Below are 19,081 nucleotides of genomic sequence, written 5' to 3'. Positions count from 1 at the left end.
GGAGGTTAAACAGCATCCTGACTGGAAAAATTAACATGTACTGTGCTTTGATGGTCACTAACTTTGCTTTAGTGGACTCTTCCTTCCGGCTTCACAAACACCCAATAGGGCTCCAAATGGAGAAACTGTGTCATGCTCTTGTCTCATCCATGGCCCACTATTATTATCCAAAGTCAGTCCAAGAAGGCAGATGCTTTCAACAGGAAGTTATCACTGTCCAAAACCCAGGAGGACTACTGCTGTTTCCATACCTCTTCCTATTCTTAAACCACGCTCCCTTAAAACAGACCTTCTCCCCCAAGCCACACCATCAAAATAAAACCCTAAACAGAAGACATTAAAAATGACCTTGACTCGAAGCTTACTTAGAGCTCAGGCTCCCTTGGGTAGTACAGAAAGCTAGCAAGACTCAGACTATTTCCAGTCCGTCCTCTGTGGTGACAGTGGTGCACGGGTTCTGAGTGACTGCTTATTTTCCAACAACTCTGTCCTATTCACATGGGCCATTGATATTTTTGTGCTCTTTATGTAGGATTTATGCTCACCTCTAATAAAAGTTTCTGGCTTCAAATAAGGAAGGTTTGAGTAGCATTGGAAGATGGACCGGTAAGAGTAACTCAGTCATATGGTAGCATATTGTCTAATTCAAGAACTTTCTAAGAAATGCTAACAGGAAAGGTTTGATGGTTCTGCACTGACCAACACCCAAGTGCATACTCTTAATGCCATACAGACTCTAGCCACTGGAGGTCAGCAGAGAACCTGGTCCTACTAGGGGCAGACTGACCTTCCAGATTAAAGGCAGCATTTCCATCAGAATAATGAATTCTATTCCCACATTCTCACGTCCACGGTGGAGGCAAGGGTATGTTTGAAGCATGTGCATACATGTACACATATGCATGTATAAAGTATGCACGAATGACAAAAACTTTTGGAAAACAAACTAAAGAAAACAGAGTCACCTGCAATCCAGTCACCATTAACCATTACTAGCCTCTACAGAAAAATCACCATTGATATTTTGGATTCAGAGTCTACCTTGCTGACTCTGAATAAAATCTATTTAACTAGTAGTGACATATTTCAATTGAGAAAACAAAGCAAATTCTCAGGTTGGTCAAATAGGAAAGTGCTAACATAATACTTAAAGACTGAGTTGCAGCCAGCACCTTGCAGAAACTTGTAGAAAGAGCAGAGTGAAAATTCCTTAATCAAGAGGACCGGCAACACTCTCAATGTGTAGAGTCAGTCACTGCGTGGAAACGTAAAAGCCAACTCTGCTGACAAATGAGGCACAAGAGATTCTGAATGAATCTTCCTTCTTGTAAAGCACACACTAATTTCTGCATGTAGAGATAAAATTGTTCCTTATAATCAATGATGAGTGAGAGTTGGAGAAATACAGAAGAAAACACTCCTATGCGCTGCTGGGAGAACTGAAATAAGCTAGAGTATTTCAATGTACCTGTTAGACACCAGCTACTGGTAGGCAGTCAATTATCTACTCACTTTTCAATAACTACAAGTGAACAACTACACCCGCTAGGTATCAGTGCTGGGAAAGACCACAACAGAGATAGGGTTCATCCTCTTACAGGGCTCACATTTTATTTCATTTATTGATTGATTGAGACAATGTCATTCTAGGCTGGCCTGAAATTCCTGATGTAGACCAAACTAGCCTCGAACCCACAGAGATTCACCTGCCTTTGCCTCCCAAATGCTGAGTTTCAATGTAAATGCCACCACACCTGGCCTTATATTTTATTACTGTCATTGTTATCACCATTACTGATGTGACTACTTCCAATACTACTCCTGTTTCCACGGGTCAAACTCTTAGAAGAACCTTACTATCCCTAACACATAGCATACACATATTTCAGTTTGTAGTCACTTGGTACAACTTAAGAAGCTAAGATTCTTGTGTCCCCCCACCCCCCGTCTCAAGGGCAAATAACTAAATAAAGAGATAAAATTAAAAAAAAATATCATATATCCTGATCAAAGAAGTAGTTTTCCCAAGTCCTCCAGACTGAGAAGGTAACTGCCAGAACTATGGCAAAAACACAACCTGACATCCTGCTCTTCTGTCAAGCATGGGGACAGAAACAGCTGGGACTGAGATCAATTTCTGTCTCTTTTTCTGCAGCCATGCCTTCATTTTCCCTTTTCTTTCCCTGTTCTCTGATAGTCCGTCTGTTCCCTATAATGAGTATAGCAAATGGAGAGTTTTAGGAACCTGAGGTGAAATGCAAGCTGTACTTGGGATTTCAATAAAATGTAAAGAGTTGGTGAGCGTGCTGACGCTATTCCAGCTTCGTCTACTCCTCTCAGCTGTGCAATGAGGAAAACAGGAGGCGGTGAACAAAGGCTATGTGCAGTTCACACCCTGAAACACAAGTACTGACTGGGTGGAACTGGCTTCTTTCCTACTCCACCCCAAGTTCTCAGCACTGGAGTGAACCTTCCATACAAGATCCTTACTCAGAAGGGCATATGAAGATGTGAGCTGCCCGCGGGTGGGAGAGGAGACTGAAGGAAATACAGGCAGCAAACCAAGTAAGCGGCTCCTAGAAATGTGCACTGCGATGAAGACTCCACCAAACGGTATTAAGACAAGGAGGTGCTGTCCCTCCCAAAGGGACCCACAGGGACTTCTTTAAAGTGCCTATTGATGCTTTACTTTTAAAGTGCCATTACGTGTTTATATTGTCCTGAATTCTGCTGTTTCTCGACTGCATAGTCTCACCACCATCAGCTCTTCAAGAGGACTGATGAAAAATTCTAACATAACATTTACAAAACTTTCTCCCCAGGGGACTATGCAAGATTGTGGCTCAGAAAGATCTCACCTTTATGCATGCCTGTCACACCACAGTTTGAGCTTCAACAGAAGCACTACTCTTTCTTCATATCTGTGTCATATCCCCAGAGAAGAAGCGCCATCCCATCATGGTAAGGTATACTTATTAATATAACGTATTGCAATATTTAATGCCTCCTCTTCAGAGAAGTTATTGTGTGTTCAGCTCTATGTTCAGTTTGCTGCCACATCTCTAGGACCTATCACATGTCATTACAGAGAATAGGTCTGTAAGTTTTTGTGGAATAAATACTATCAGCCAATTCAAAAGACTGTGATAGCCATAGGTGAGGTAATTTATGTAAGAATAAGCTGAGATCCACATAAGCACTCAATGAATACACTCACCAATTAATTTAATTAGAAAGTTTTCATAGGAACTGCTCTAACACGAACCATGTGACTCTGGATGAGAGGTCCGAGTGAAGCACTTGAGGCAGCAGACAGCCCAGAGCCGACTGCCACAACACCCAACAGGTGACTTATAGAACAAGAGACGGAGTCAGGATGATATCTTGATTTTCAAGCAACCTTGTATCCTTGACAGGAAACGGATCCTCTGACCCCAACAAAGTTAATCTGGAAGCAACAAGTACACATACTTGTCTGGACAGACTATGGTAAAGAAATACCAACCACAGGAAGAAAACTGACTTTATTTGTGCAAAGCACAATCATTTTCACTAGAAAGTCATTACAATATGAACTATATATATATATAAAACTGTAAAACTGCTGGAATTAAAATCCAACACACAGAGCAACACAAAAGTTAATTTCATTTTCTACATATTACAACAACAATAAACACAAAATTTAAAAGCCAAAGCCTTTTTTAACAGTTACAAAAAGTAAGACATAGTTAAGAATACAAACCCTGGGGGTTGGGGAAACCTAGACAAACCCAAACTGACAAATATTCTACAGCTCCAGGAGGTGAAAACTCAGTGAGGGATGTAAACCTGTGGGATGCAGTGCCACTGTGTCGTCTGTGATGCTCTGTCTTGGGGAAATTATTATTAAAAGCAGAATAAGTGCACTTAGAACAATGACCACAGACACACTTAGTATTTATAAATGAACCTTTATTGAAGACACTTTAATGCCATTTGTAAGATACTTCAATATCTTATATGTTTTCAATGTATACTGTTTCAAAATTTCTATAAATAACTCTGCATTTTAAAAAAGAAAAATATTCTACAAATTACATGACCAATATTACTTAGAATAGCCTAGGTTCTGAAAATAAAGATAAAAAGATGACCAGAAAGACCCAAGGCCTGACAAGTAAATGCGACAGCCTGGATGAGAAAAAAGATGTGGAAGAACTGGTAAACACGGTAAGAGTGCATTGAGGGAGGCTCCAGTATTGGCCTCCAGGGTCTAACAGTAAAGTAATATAAAATGTTGATGGTGGAGCACAAAGAAAACGCACACAGACACACTCAATCTCAAAATAAAATATACTAATAGAGTTCATAAGAGTATCAGAAAAATAATATATGTAGACTGAAAATGAAAAAATATTGCTGAAACTGGAAATATCTAAATACATGGTAAAATTAAGAATGTTTACAGATCAAAATATTTAAGTTTACTAAAATAATAATTCTCCCCAAACTGGTCCCAATGAAACGAACTCTAACTAGAATCCTGACTAGGCGTCACATGGAAATACACCACCACTAAAACAGACAAAGGCACTCGGAGAGAAAAGCACAAAGTTGGGAGATTTACACTACTTGTTTACAAGATCCTCTATACGCTACAAAAATCCACAAAATATGCAATGAACAGTCGCTAGATCAACAATACAAAAAGCAGAAACAGAGTCATAAGTCCAGGGCCTATGACTCTATTTCAACAAAGATGCAAGGCAATCAGAGAAAAAAAGGGAAAAATTTTTCACTAACACATAATTACACATCTGTTTGACAACCACATACAACAAACCACCCACCCACTTTAACTCATGTATTGCTCTACAATTAATAACTAATTATAAATGAACAATGGGCATAGAAGGAAACCTTCATACTATTAATTTTATAGAAGAAAACAAGGCAAAGTAATTTTGCAACATCTGCATAAATACAAAATCCAAACTATGATGCATTAAAAGTTAGTAAGAACTTCATCAAAATTAAAAACATGGAACCAGAAAGGTGGTTCAGTGGTTAAGAGTACTTATTCCTCTTGCAAAGGACTTGAGTACTTATATGGTGGCCTACAGACAGCCCTAACTACAGTTCCAAGAGATCTGACTCCCTCTTCTGAACTCTGCAGGGACTGTGCACATGCATGCTGTACATAAATACATACATACCATACATACAGGCAAGCTAAACATTCATACACATAAAATAAATCTAAAGAAGAAACTTAAGACATTTAAGGTAGGTGTGGTGCCACAGTTCTGAAACTTTGGAGATTGCAGTAAGTGATTACAAGTTCCAGGTTAGCTTTGGCTACATATTAAGCCCCAAGGTAGTCTGGGCTACTTAGTGAGACCTCTCTCAAACAAGCAAGCAAGTAAGCAAGCAAGCAAACAAAAGCAAAACAACAACAACAACAACAACAAAAAAACAAACCCAAAGGGCAACACAACCCTTGCAACCAAAGTTCAGGGGACACTGTAGAAGAGAGGGCATAAAGATGATAAGAGCCAAAGGACCAGGAGGCCTGCTGTGAGAGCAGGTCTCTTAGCAACAACAAGGAAGCCACATCTGATTCCTCAGTGGATGCCTAGACAAGACCTAATACAACTCCAATAAGTGCTAAAAAGGAAAGGAGACTGTTCAAAGGACCAGCCTAGGCAATTAACAAAAGAGAAGGAAAATCAGTCTTCCTCAGAGGTGAGTCTCCTAATCATCAACACCAAAAGATCAATCCTGTAATCATATACATACAAGGAACACTAAACAGATTCACCAGGTTGTATCTATATATTTATGCATATACATAGGTAATAATAATAATTTTTTTAAAAGGCCACGAAGAAGCGGTGGTGGTACATGAGAGGGACTAGAGGGTAAGTGGGAAGGGGGGACTGAAGTAATTACATTTTACTTTTAAAAACATGTAAAGGGAGGGGCAGCAAGATAAAGGTCATTGTAACCAAGCCTGACAACTTGAGTTTGATCCGCAGGTCTCACACAGTAGGAGAGAACTGACTGTCCCAAGTTTTTCTCTGACCTCAACATGCATGCTGTGGCATGTACAATAAAAAAAAATGAGTAAGTATAATACAAAACTGAAAATAAAAACAAAAGACAACCCTGCACAAAGCTGAAATCTCCCACTTCCATAATTCAAATGCTATCACAGAGCCATCATAAACTAACAGAATAGAGAACTTGGAAATAATCAATCACAAACACCTGTTGTTCTATAAGGATGTCAATACCATCTAATTGGGGGAACAGTCTCTTCAACATACGGTTCCAAATAGCCTGGATATTTTACACATATAAAAATAAAATTAACTCTTACCTTAATATATACATACAAATTAAGTTAAAAAGTACCAAACACCAAGTAAGACCTAAGACTGGAAAGCTATTAAAATATAGGAGAGCTTACTGACATTAGATTCACTATGATTTCTTAGCTATGACACCTAAAATATGGGCAACAAATATAAAAACAGATGAATTGTACTACAAGATTAAAAAAAAACAATAAGACACAACCAACAAAATAAAAAGACAACCTGTAAAATGAGAGAACTATTTGAAAGCCATGTATGTGATATAAAGGAAGGATATTTAGAATATATGAAGAGCTCTAGCCATTTAGTAACAGAAAGATGACAAAAACTGATTTTTAAGAAAAGAACATTTTTTCCAATAACTAACAAGCATATTTAGATACTCAACATCACTAAGCTTTAGGCAATACAAATCAACCATATTATCTATGAGATGATTGGTATTTTCAAATATTTAATACACATAAAGCTTTGTACATAATATATACCATTAACAAGGATATGGACAAACTAAAACACTTATGTACTATTAAATGACGAATAAATAAAATGGAATATATAATAGTTTCACATTCATAGTTAACTGCAGCCAAAAATACTATATAAAAATTCCAGAAATAAACAACTATTAAACTGAACACGTTTAAGTGGCATAATGAAATCTCATGTCTTATTGCCTCCTACTGGTGCACTAGGTCTCCCCTAGCCAACACACCCACACTGCATACATACACTGCCTGCCCACTGGTCACTCAGCAGTTGTCTCGGCTATCAGGTCAATTACAGTACCATCGGGCTTATGTTCAAGTCCTTTTCTCCTTAATAATGACTGCATGCTAAGCAGCGATTCTAGCAATTTGAATAAGCCAACAAAAAGAATTTAAGCTTTAGTACAATAAGATGTATTACAAAACTAGATTCATGTTACTTTTATTATTATATAAATGTTATATACTTATAATAAAAACTAGGATATTCCTCTTTAAAAAGTAAATTATAGCATATGCCTCGACAGGAAACCAGTCTTGAGGATATTATGCTAAGTGAAAGGGATTGTATGATGCCACTTAAGCAGGGTGTCTAGAATGGTCAAATTCTAGAAACAGAAATTAGAATGGTAGTTTTCATGGGCTGAGGGTTAGCAGAAATGAGATGTGGCTGTTTCATAGCTATAGCATTTTAGTTTCACAGGATAATGAAAGGTCTAGAAACTGGGTAAAAACAATGCAAACAAATGTAACACTACTGGAGCTGCAAAGAAGCACAGTCCAGGTGGCGACTGTATGTTATAGGTATTTTATCCATTTTTTTTTAAATAAAAGGCACTTAGCAGAATGGGAGAAAATATTTGTATATAGTACTAATGCTCATATAAACTCATAACTCAGCAGGAAAATAATCCAACAAAATGTATATAATTTGAATAGATACTTTATCAATGATAGACAACTGTTGTATGAGCCCGTGAAAACATTCTCAAGCTCAGTGCTATCACCCTACAACAGAATGTCACTAAATACTATAAACAAATCAACCAGGCATAATGAGGCATGCCTTTCATCCCAGCACTTCAAGGCCAGCCAGGGGTACACAGAGTGACAGCAAAAACTCTTAGAAATATTTATAACCACACAGCATGGAGTAATCTCAAAATAACCAGGCTAAAACAAAAGAAACAAAAGAAGCATACATGCTATGACTCCACTTACATAAAATTCTAGAAATGACCAAAAGGTGTGAAGTAGAAAGTATGGGAAAGACACAGTGAGAATTTGAAGGGATGATAAAAATCTCAGCTTTGGAGATAAAACCATGGTGTAAGCGCATCAAAGCTTACACAACTATTCCATTAAACCTGGGGTCCACATGCCAGTTAGATCTTAATAATAGCCTTGTTACAGAAAGCAAACCTAGTGCAGAATGATTTGAACAACAGGCACTTCTCAGCCCACAGAATTCCTAATGCTCGGAACTTCTACAACACAAACTAGGAAGAGTACAAAACATCTTACAGAATTAAGGGACACACCAAAAAGGTGAATAGACCACAAAATGTGAATAAATCACCAATAAACTTCACACCACCATTGTTTAAAAAGAAAAGTTACCCAAATGAGCAAAGGGAGCACCTAAGACTGCAGATATAACTTTCGCTAGTACACAATGATGGATTAAAAACAACATCTGAACTATGGCTATTTTCCTCAATAAAAGGAAACTTATAATAGGAGATTTATTTATTGTATGAATTAATTTGTTTAAAAAATACCATAAATGATGCACATAATTGATTCAATGATAGAAATAACTAATTCTCTCCCCATGACTGTAAGTGTGGAAGTATAGTGGTTCAAATTTAGTGCCAGTAGGAACTCAGAAACTCATATTTTTATTGTAGTATCTAACTAAATATAGAAAGAATAGAAGGATCTGAACGTTGACCCCACACCCAGCATGTCAAGCTCTCTATCAGTGAAAGGGCAGGAAGGAAGTACTCCAGAAATCAGTGCAGACATCATCTCTGCCTGTACCTGCAATTTTTATTGTCTTCTTTATTCAATTCATCTGTGAGTTAACAAACAGAAATATGGGGAATGGTTTATAATAGTTTGAAATGATATGCCATTAGAAAATGGTATTCTTCCGGGCATTGAGCAGTGCTAGTAAATCCTCACAATGCTCTCTGAATGAAACAGGAAAGAACAAAACTGCTCTGTGCAGACATTGGTCAGATCAGGGCTCTAATTCCAGCTTAATACACACTAAGCTGTACAACACTCGTTAAGTCGCTTTATTCTGACTTTATTCCAGAAAAATGAAGAGAGACAGAGGGAGAGAGAAAGAAAGAGTGAGGGAAAAAGGGGGAGACAGACAGAAAGACAAACAGAGATACACACAGGGAGAGCAGGTGCTCAGGAGCAGAATAATTGCAATCAGCAGGTCAAATATAAGGAACAGGAAATTTGCAGAATAGAAGAAAGCTTTACACACAGTAACTTACCAAGAACTCAATGCAAACAAGCTTTTATGAGTAGTTTGTCTTCTAGAAACTTTCAAATGCATGACATATAGAGATTATTAAGCTGTTAAGTCTCTACAACTGGGAGCATCAAGAAAAAGAAAAAAAAAGTGTTGACTTGAAAAACTCCCAGTGCAGCTGACAAAGCAGCTAAGACCCCAACACAAGACCTACCAAGTTCAACTCGCTTGGCACTCCAAGAAGGGAAGGCTGGAGTACAGTGAGCAGGGTACTTGGAGGGAGCACTAACTGCTAGCTCACCTGTTCAACTTAGAAAACACTGCTATTTATATTAAAAACCACAGAGATTTTACAGAGTGCATTTCACAGACACAAACAAAACACAAGAAAATAAGATTTTTAGAGAGACTAACCAAAGTTTTTATAATAGTTCAAAAGTTATCATAGTAACTGCAGCTAATTACACTTTAAACACAAAGCCAGTCTTAGCAGAGTCCTTAAAATAAACAGAAACACAAAAATCTGATACTGTCTTATTTGAAATGAATATCATATTTTTGTATAATTTTATAGTCTTATTTAAATTGACTATTATATTTTTACATGCTTCTAAGAGTAATAAAAATCCCTATCTGTCTTCCAAAACTATAGTTCAATTGTATTTATTGATTTTAGTATTTGCTTTGGTAGAAAATGTAGTTAGCTGCTACCTATATACTTGATCTGCTACATTTTAATTCAAAAAAAGCATAAATATCTTTTACATAGGCAAAATGGAGTTTTGTTGAAAAGACATAAAAGATAAAATACTAGAAATTTATTCTTGGTTCCAGACTCTTAGATTTTTATCTTCATTTAAAGCAGGGCATTTGGGGGGAAAAAGGAGGGGGGGTTTGCATGTGCAGGAGGGAATAAGACATTTCTTCCAGACTTCCTATTTAGTTACTTACAGTGCTGATCACAATCAACTCTGGCAAACACTACTTGATTTTTATCTGGATATTCTTCCTTAATGACATCAGATGCTTCCTCAAAAATTGGATGCAACATCTGGCTGAAACGACACCTACACACAGACAAGTACACAATTAGCAGGAGAATGCAGAAGGTACAGGGTCTTACTGCAGTTATCATTCACTGATGTTTAGTATAGGTACAGTAAACAACCTGTGAGACAATCACACATTCAATTTAACCATGCTTCTGATGTCTGTCAATGAATAGAGGAAACCGACTTGAATTCAGAGATCGTACTCTCTAATGCAATATTGTATAAACTATCAAGTTCATTTGTTGTTTTGCCAATGTTTTGGTGAACGTAACTACAGATCTCTCACAGAAGTTATGACATAAGCCTGCGACATACCCTCTACCCTACATTGCTTAGGCTTGTAACTGCTAAGATCTGAGTGTTTACATAAGAAATCACCTTTATTTGAACAATAAACATCCTTCCATATTACTGCAAAAGTTTATTGCAAATGCTAGGTCAACCCACCTGACTATGCCATCAATTTCAGACACAAGTTAATGTACTAAATAAAAACAGTTCTTTCGAAAGAATATATAGCAGATAATGACTATTTTTCCTTCAAAATATATTCATACATTAAAATAGGCCTTTATCTCTACAAACATAAAAATACGATGTCCAGCAGCAGAAGTTCTAATTCCTAAAGACTCCCTGACATTTTCCCCTTTCCCACCTGGTTATAAAAGTGGGGCAAAATATCCATAATATTCCAGGAAATTGTTACTTCTAATCCTCTCTGCCCCTCATTTGGCCATTAACTTCAGAAATCCATATTGGGGGTGATTAAAGGAACCTAACTGGGGGCTGAGAGGGGATGGAGAAATAGTATATACATACAACCACATGAGGAAGATGGACATTTCATGGGAAAAGATATTGAGGAAGATATGTAAAACACTATCATTGCTACTATTGCTTTTAGAGCCCTTATATACCAAGACATTTTCTTGAAGAAACCCGTGACTTCTAATCCATGTGAGTTACATATATTAGCAATAATCCAGTGAAGAATATGTGAAAGGATGCGGCTTTACACCGCCTCCCTATTTCTTCTTGTTTCTCTCTCTAGCCTACTCACCTGATTTCCTAAGGAGATTGCCTACAATATACCAAGGAGACATAATCTGTATCTTCAGACTCAGCTTTCAAGTGGGTATTTCCTCCTTAGCATCTTAAGTCTCCCGTCTAAGATAGGTAGGAAGGGTCTGTGGACATTCTGGACCGGGTCTTATTTAACTACATATTCTAATAGGTGTTCAATAGACTCTGTTAAATGAGCAACCTGATAAATTCAAAAACTAGAGCAGCCAGAACCCAAGGTCTGCGAGTACTTAAAATTTTCTGAAAATAGACTAGGTAGAGGGCAGGGGAAGGCAGAGACAGGGTTTGGTTTGTGGTTCTGAGAATTTTAGCTAGGGAATACTTGAGAACAGATCTAAGGCTTCTGGCTCTGGAGCAAGGGAAGTCTCACATCAAGAGCTCCTCTCTGGGCAGTCCAGTAAAGTTTTTAAGCAGATTCATATTTAAAATAGTATCTGTTTGAGTACTAAAAGTTTAAAGGGGAAGGTGTATTATTACTGCAGCTTTGTATGCAAGAAAACACTACATTCACACAGGTAACACCACAAAAGAAACAGAGCCACTAAAAAAGCTTTCATGGTCTTCTGACCCAATCTTTAATGAGGGCTTAAATAATCTTTAACCAATCAACCACAGAGGTAACAGACACTTTGGTGCCATTTACTATTATGACCTAGTGGAAGAGAAATAAGCTTTAGATTTAGACACACCTGAGTTTAAATTCCCAGATCCACCACTTACTAGCCAGATGGCCTTTCTGAACCTCAGCTTCCCTAATCTAAAATGGAAATCACAATACCTAGCTGCAAGTCAACCCTGAGCCTTATAACAATATACAGAGCATTACTCACCACCTACTCAGGGTTATTATTTTCTGCAGTATTATAATGCTTCTAGGTAGCTAGCTGCATAAGAGAACTAACTTCCAGAGAATAGAGCCTAGTCTTTGAAAGCAAATGCAGGAAGCTTATCAGCAAATTACCCAAATTTCCCCAGTTGAAAAAAAAGAGCGCCAATTCATCACTAACAGTAAAAGATATCCTTTAGGTATATGTTTTCTCACAGAGCCGCTGCTAGTCCACATTTCCAACTCAGATCTGCATGTACTACTCTGCTTTCTCATGACAACCAGAATTCCTCACTCAAGAGCACTGCATTCTAGTTTGCCCTGTGCTACCATCTGATCAGGTCACAGGGCAAGTACTTTACTCCTCTGAATCTGAGTGTCCTTACCTGTGAAGTACACTGGACTAGATAATCTCTACCAAAATTTATGACTAAGTCCTAATTTGCCTTGAGAAATGCTACCTCCACTAAGCATTTACATACATGGTATTTTCCTATGAATCTTCAACTTTTTATTAAAGTTTTTAAAATACCGTATCATGCATCCACACACTCTTTCAAGAGACATTGTTATGTACTTATGAGTCACGTGTTTTGAAAAGTGTTGGAGAGGACATCTTAAAGTACTTATGGTAACTATCTCCACAGAACAAAAACAGTTATTTGGGAATCACCAACTAGATTGTAGCATGTATAGGACTACAGCTGGGTAAGACTGGAGCTGTGAGAAATGCAGAATCTCCTTGACTCACAAAAGGGCTAGGTCCAAGGAATCTAATGGGAACTGAAAATATCTTGAGGCAAAAATGCACTAACTATGCCCACTCTTCGAACAGCACAGCTCAGAAACGTGCACAATGCAGATGATCAGTTTCTCCGCCTCACGACCACCTGTTTGGCTGGGAGCTAGACCTTGCCACCACAGCCCACCACAGAGGGAATATATATTGCTTGCTACCAGCCCAGACACAGGTCACAATTTAAAGTTCAGCTTCTATGGAATGCATATAATTTTTACACGATAGTCACATGCTGAACTGTTGCACACTGGACGCTGTCCTAACCTGAGCTGACGGAGGGTAGGAGCACTGATACACTCTAGTCTCCTATCTGAAAGACGATTAACAAATACAGAAGTGAGCCACCCAGGTCGGGAAGATGGCAGGAGAGTGGCATAAGAGTACACACTTTCACAGAACTGAAAGAAGTTTGGTGTGACAAGCAGAATATGGGGGCAGAAAGAAGCGAGAGATGCAAGCGAGCAAGTCACGAGGTGTCTTCTAGGTCAAAGCAAGGGGCTGAAATTTTAACCCAAAGATTCAGAAGGTTTAAGATAAGAGTGTAAACTCAAATAATTTGCAGTGTAGGGAAGAAACCAGCCTTATATTACAGAGAGTACTGTGGAAATGCACAATATAAAAATATATAAATATGTAATATATAAACTCTGACTTACACTGCAGAGAATACTGTGGACATATGTAAAACTAAAGGCATAGAAAACCCAGGGAGGAGATGGTCTCAGGGAACCAAGGAAACTGCAGGATCACAGCTAGCCAAAGAGGGGTGGTGGCAGCGGGCAGGCAATAAAGCCTTTTAGGGAATGGTTAAAAACAATAATGCCAGTGTTTCAAAGCACTCTTCAATTAATACTCCCTCATTCCTACCTGCATCACACATTCTTTAGAATACTTAAACATCATATTCTAGATTCTGGGAATACTATGAAGTCTATTTGGTAGGACGCAAACAGATTTAAAGACAGTATCTAAGTTGAACATCTCTAGTCTGAAAGTCTGAAATTGCAAATGATAAACAGTTTCAGATTTTGGAACAGTTCAGACTTTAGAGGCACTCAACTTCTAAAAGTCTATGTACATATTCCAAAAACTAAATCCCTTCTGAGACAAAGCACTTCAGATAGGGAATAATCAACCTGAAGAGACAAGAAAATGGTTCCAGCGTACCATGTAAACATGTAAACACAGAAGACAGGATCTGATTCAGAGCAAGAACTACTTTCTCCTGGGAAAGAGTGTTAATAATAAGTTGAAAATATCAACATTATTTTTATAAACTTGCCATACCTAAATCCTGACTTCCAACCTATGCCCCCTTCTCATGGGCGGGGAAGATAGAAAAGGAAGTAAGGATAGGAGAAAAGAGGTGGGGGTTGGGGAGAATGACCAAATCTAAAACTAAAAACAAGATTACTTACCAGTCAGCATAAAAATTTACTAAAGCAACATCAGCATTATCTGAAATTGAAAAACAAATCAAAGTTACTTGTTTAAATATGTCTATATGACATATTTAAAGATACAATTCTCATCATGATCTTTTCCTGTTTATAAAGGGACAAATGAAGATCCACAGTAATAATAACCTCTCACTAAGATGGCCACACATAAGGGTAGGGTTGGCTTATGTATAACTAAACACTTTCTCTCTACCCTCCATTGATAAGAAGAAAAAAAAAACTTTCACTGTGTTTCAGATGAGTATAAGGCAAAAAAGAAATAAAATTCTGACTGGGCATGTCAACTTCCAAGCAATCCATTCTCATAAAGTGGGATGGCCTGCAGCTTAATAATTCATTTTTAAATATCCCATACACACTGTAATTGGGAACCAGCTCTGCAAGCAGAACTGTCTTCAGCTGAAGAAAGCGGAACAGCTAACCATTTCTCACTCTCGGACGTCTACCTTGTAGTCTCTTCCTGCTGTTCTGAAGAGGCAAGCAGGTCTTCACCTCTCTCTCTCTCCTCATCCTTACTCTTCTCCTAATAAACTCTGCACTCAAAAACAAACAAACAAAAAGCCCCCAAAGTGGTGTATGAGGTCATTCTGTATTTGTGCTGCTTTCATTGGTTGAATAAAGAAACTGCCTTGGCCTTTTGAAAGGGAAGAGCTTAGGTAGGCGTGGAAAAGAGAACTGAATGCTGGAAGGAAGAAGGGCAGTGTGGCAGACGCCATGGTTCTCCTGCCTGAGATGGACGCGGGTTAGACTAGTGCTGGTAAGCCACAGTCAAGTGATACACGTTAATGGAGATGGGTTAAACTAATATGTGAGAGTTAGCCAATAAGAGGCTTGAAATAATGGGCCAGGCAGTGATTTAATTAATACAATTTCTGTGTGGTTATTTCAGGGGTTAAGCTAGCCTGGCAGCAGGACGCAGCCCACGCTCCTCCTAACAACACCAAGAAGTCTACCTTGTAGCATTATAAAATCTACTTTCTCAGTCCCTTCCCACATAATACTGTCACACAAAAAACTCACTACTGAGATTCACATCTTAGGATGTGTCGAATCAAAAAAGACACAGTACTGCTTCTTTTGAATAAAGCCAACACATAGAAACTAAAACTCTTCCAGCACTCATGAACTAATACACAATGACATTCCGGAATCTGGAAGGTGAGAGGGAGAATAGTGTACACCTCAAGTTCCTCCCTTTACTCTGCACATTTGCTCCCCTTGCCTGTTCACTCAAGCTGTGATTCACAAGCTGGTTTCTGGACCAGATGCTACACCATCACCCAGGAACGTACAGAAATGCAAATTAGGTGCAGTCTGGCAGCTTCTGCCAGGAAGCTGGCCAAACAGCACAAATATTAATAAGCCCTCGGTGTCTTTCCAATACCTGGTATATAGATATTCTACTGAGAGCTCACAAGGTGGAAATAGGTTCTTTTGACATTTAAAGCTCCATGAACAGAAAAAAAGTATGTTACTCAATTAATTGCTTTTAATTCCTCTTATCTCTAATACTTTCGGTTTTGGTCATATGCAAACCAGTGACATGGTGTTTTGATTTTTAAAGAAGAAAGAATTTAAGGGCACTGCACACATTTTTAAATCTCCTGTCCTGTCCCATCATATCAACCATGCATTGACCTTTCCTTTAGGATTTGCAAAAATCAGAATATCCCAAGTTAATTCTATGTATAATCATACAGTCAGTAAACAATACATTCATTACAATAGTTAATGAACTTAACTGGATCAATGTTATAAAAGAGATCGGAGAATAAGTCATTTAATTAAAATGGGCTCTCAATATTTAGCAGAGTATAGCCGAAACTGCAGGGCCCTAGCAGACCAACTAATAGTATCCACACCAGGACAAATAAACAAAAAAGTTAAAAGTCTTCCAATCCAGATAAGAGGGCACACATTTAAAAAAATTTTACTAATAATCAAAACCTAAAGTGTTTTTGTAAACTCAGTGAAAGGAGCCAGAATGCCAGTTTGTTAATTATTGTAGATAACTAAATTTTATTTATAAATTTATAGAGAAGAAAATATACTTTAAAAAAACAAGATACTTACTTAAAATTTCATCTATATTCTCTGAATCAAGACTTGTTATTTCAGCTGTTATAGGTGTAAAAATCGAAGTTACCTGAAAAAATTAAATATGTAAAATTAAAAACATTTCCATAAAAAGCAAAGCAGTCTAAAACAAATTAATAAAGTTGGCTCTATTTGTTTTTAGAATATTGTCTACCAATTGATTGATTATTAGCTATCCTAACCTTCATTAGGTCAATAAAATAGGAGATATTTAACTTCCTGAGCCTAGAAATTGATCAAAGAATTTCACCACCTCCAAATAGCTTGTAAATAACTAAGAAAATTATGAATTTATCCAGCTGTTTTGAAAGTAGTACTATAGAACTAAGCCTGCATGTATCTAAGAGACTGGGGAAGGCTGGAGGAAGACCTGACGGTAGAGCCTTGTACTGCTACCCCTTCTGTGATAAAGACTCCATGCTAAGTGTCAGGAAAGGATGTTTTCACTTTCACTTTAGTGTGGAATCCAAGTTCTAGCTTGTCAAAGAGTATCTAGCCTAACACCTGCAACACGATGAAATTTTAAACCAAAGTAGCAAAGTTTCACTTATTTTAGAGAGTATTAATTATTCTCAGGGGATCCTCTGTTCAGAGCAGAGTTCATGTATAAGAATTCATTCATGGAGTCACTGCAGCACAGAGAGAGAAAACTATTGTCATGTTCTAGTCAAATAACAGTTGGGCACTCCTCTGGATGCTACCGCGGACACAGTTCTCATAACGTGACAATTCAAACTTTAGTAATTCGTCAATAACTCAACGATATACAGGCATGCTGATGCTAGCACTACTATAGGTTTACTCATCTTAAAACAAGGCTAAGGCTACCACCACGCTTGCCTCCAAGTCACCATGATGTTTATAACCAGTAACTTGACTACAACTGCCAGCAATAGATAAATCATTCTCTCTTAAAAGCAAGCTTAAATGATTGCAAGTATCTAAATAATTTGATTTTAGAAATGTTTCAAAGTTAGTTGGGAAGAGTAGATTCTTTCCTGTGACCACTTATTACTGACGTAGCTCAAGGCACACTAGATTCTATCTGGCATTTGAGAAAACAGATGCAGAAAGTCTCTCTGCCCTTCTTCCTTCTCCCAACCCAGCCTTAAAAATATTCTCTGACCTAAAGTAGGCTGTATGACCCACATTAGCTTGAGCAGTGGTTCTCACCTTGCGGGTCGTGACCCTTTTGGGGTTTGTATATCAGATAGCCTGCATATCACATATTTACATAACAATCCATAACAGTAGCAAACTTATAGTTATGAAGTAACAACAAAATAAGTATATGGTTTGGGGGTCACTGTCACATGGGAAACTAGTTAGTAGTCACATCCTCAGGAAGGCTGAGAATATCCTAGGCCTGGAGGAAAAAGATGGCTCCCCATTTCTGAAAATGGCAACTCCAAGAAATCTGAACTCAGACCTTGTTGGGGTCCACTTGGGACATAACCGCTTCTTTCTACAGAACTCTGCAAAGGGAGAATATAATGTTTCCCTACTTCTTTCTTTAGACTGTATTAAATAAGCCTGTCTCAGTCCTTTGTTACAGAGGTCTTAAAACTTAGAAATCTTCTCCTATACATAAACACCAAAAGAGTGTTCCCATATTCATTTATACCAATCTAAAATAACTGTGGAACTTAATTATATTAGAACAGTAAGATTTATAATTTGTGTTGGTGGAAAAAACCTATAGAAACAAACAAACAAAAAAATCACAGAGCAATAGTGCTGATTACTATCAAAGTCAAGTCATTAAATAACAGAATTTACCAAGTATCTATTAGGTAACAAGGGCACAAATGTCTACATTATGATACAACTTGTCTCATAAGCTCTCAAACTAGGAGCAAAGAGAATGGTGAAATGTGTTAAATGCTAAGGCTAAAGATAAAATATGGGAGGAGTTGGAGGAGAGGAAAGCATGATCAGAATATATCATATCAAAAAATTTTATTTTCAGAGGCACCAGGAGAGACATCACTGGGGTGAGTGAGTTTCTGACCACGGCAGCAGCCCGGGACAGGGAACTCAGACACCCCTCCTGCACTTCCTGGTCATCCTCAGGGGCTACTCTGCCCGATACTTCCTCTCTCTTTCTATCCCACCCAGCTTGCATCCACAACCCTACCCCCGCCTCCGTCTGACTCCCTTCCTTCTCTGACCACGTAACATCTCCCAGCCCAGCCTGTTCGGGCTCTAGGACCGAATCCGAATCGGCAGGGCAAACGGGAGGGTGCTAGCTCCTTTGTCCCCGTTAGCCTGCCTGCAGCGAGCTAGGTAGGTCCTTTGATTACAAGTCACCCAAGCAGCAAGGAGATCGGAACCCCGCACCAGTAGAGACATCAGGCTTGCATCCACAACCAACCCAGAGCGGTCCTGAGGAGTTCCAGCTCAACGGGACGGTCCCTGCTTCT

The 19,081-nt window shown here is 38.2% G+C and overlaps 1 protein-coding gene across 1 annotated transcript in view; it reads right to left on the bottom strand.

The window, feature by feature from the left end:
- Erp44 (endoplasmic reticulum protein 44) overlaps window positions 1–19,081 on the bottom strand; it is a 77,598-nt gene that overhangs the window by 30,684 nt on the left and 27,833 nt on the right. Inside the window, exons 2-4 of the mRNA XM_050155888.1 lie at window positions 16,635–16,707; window positions 14,520–14,559; window positions 10,293–10,408 (exon numbers count right to left, since the gene is read on the bottom strand). Of these exons, the coding sequence (XP_050011845.1) occupies window positions 10,293–10,408; window positions 14,520–14,559; window positions 16,635–16,707 (229 nt within the window). The remainder of the gene's footprint in view (window positions 1–10,292; window positions 10,409–14,519; window positions 14,560–16,634; window positions 16,708–19,081) is intronic.

The sequence above is a fragment of the Alexandromys fortis genome, unplaced genomic scaffold, assembly GCF_014885135.2.
Source record: "Alexandromys fortis isolate MF-2015 unplaced genomic scaffold, M_Fortis_MF-2015_v1.1 scaffold_92, whole genome shotgun sequence".
NCBI classification, from domain to species: domain Eukaryota; kingdom Metazoa; phylum Chordata; class Mammalia; order Rodentia; family Cricetidae; genus Alexandromys; species Alexandromys fortis.
The sequence above is the reverse complement of the archived record's forward strand: the minus strand, read 5'-3'. Positions and strand labels throughout refer to the sequence as shown.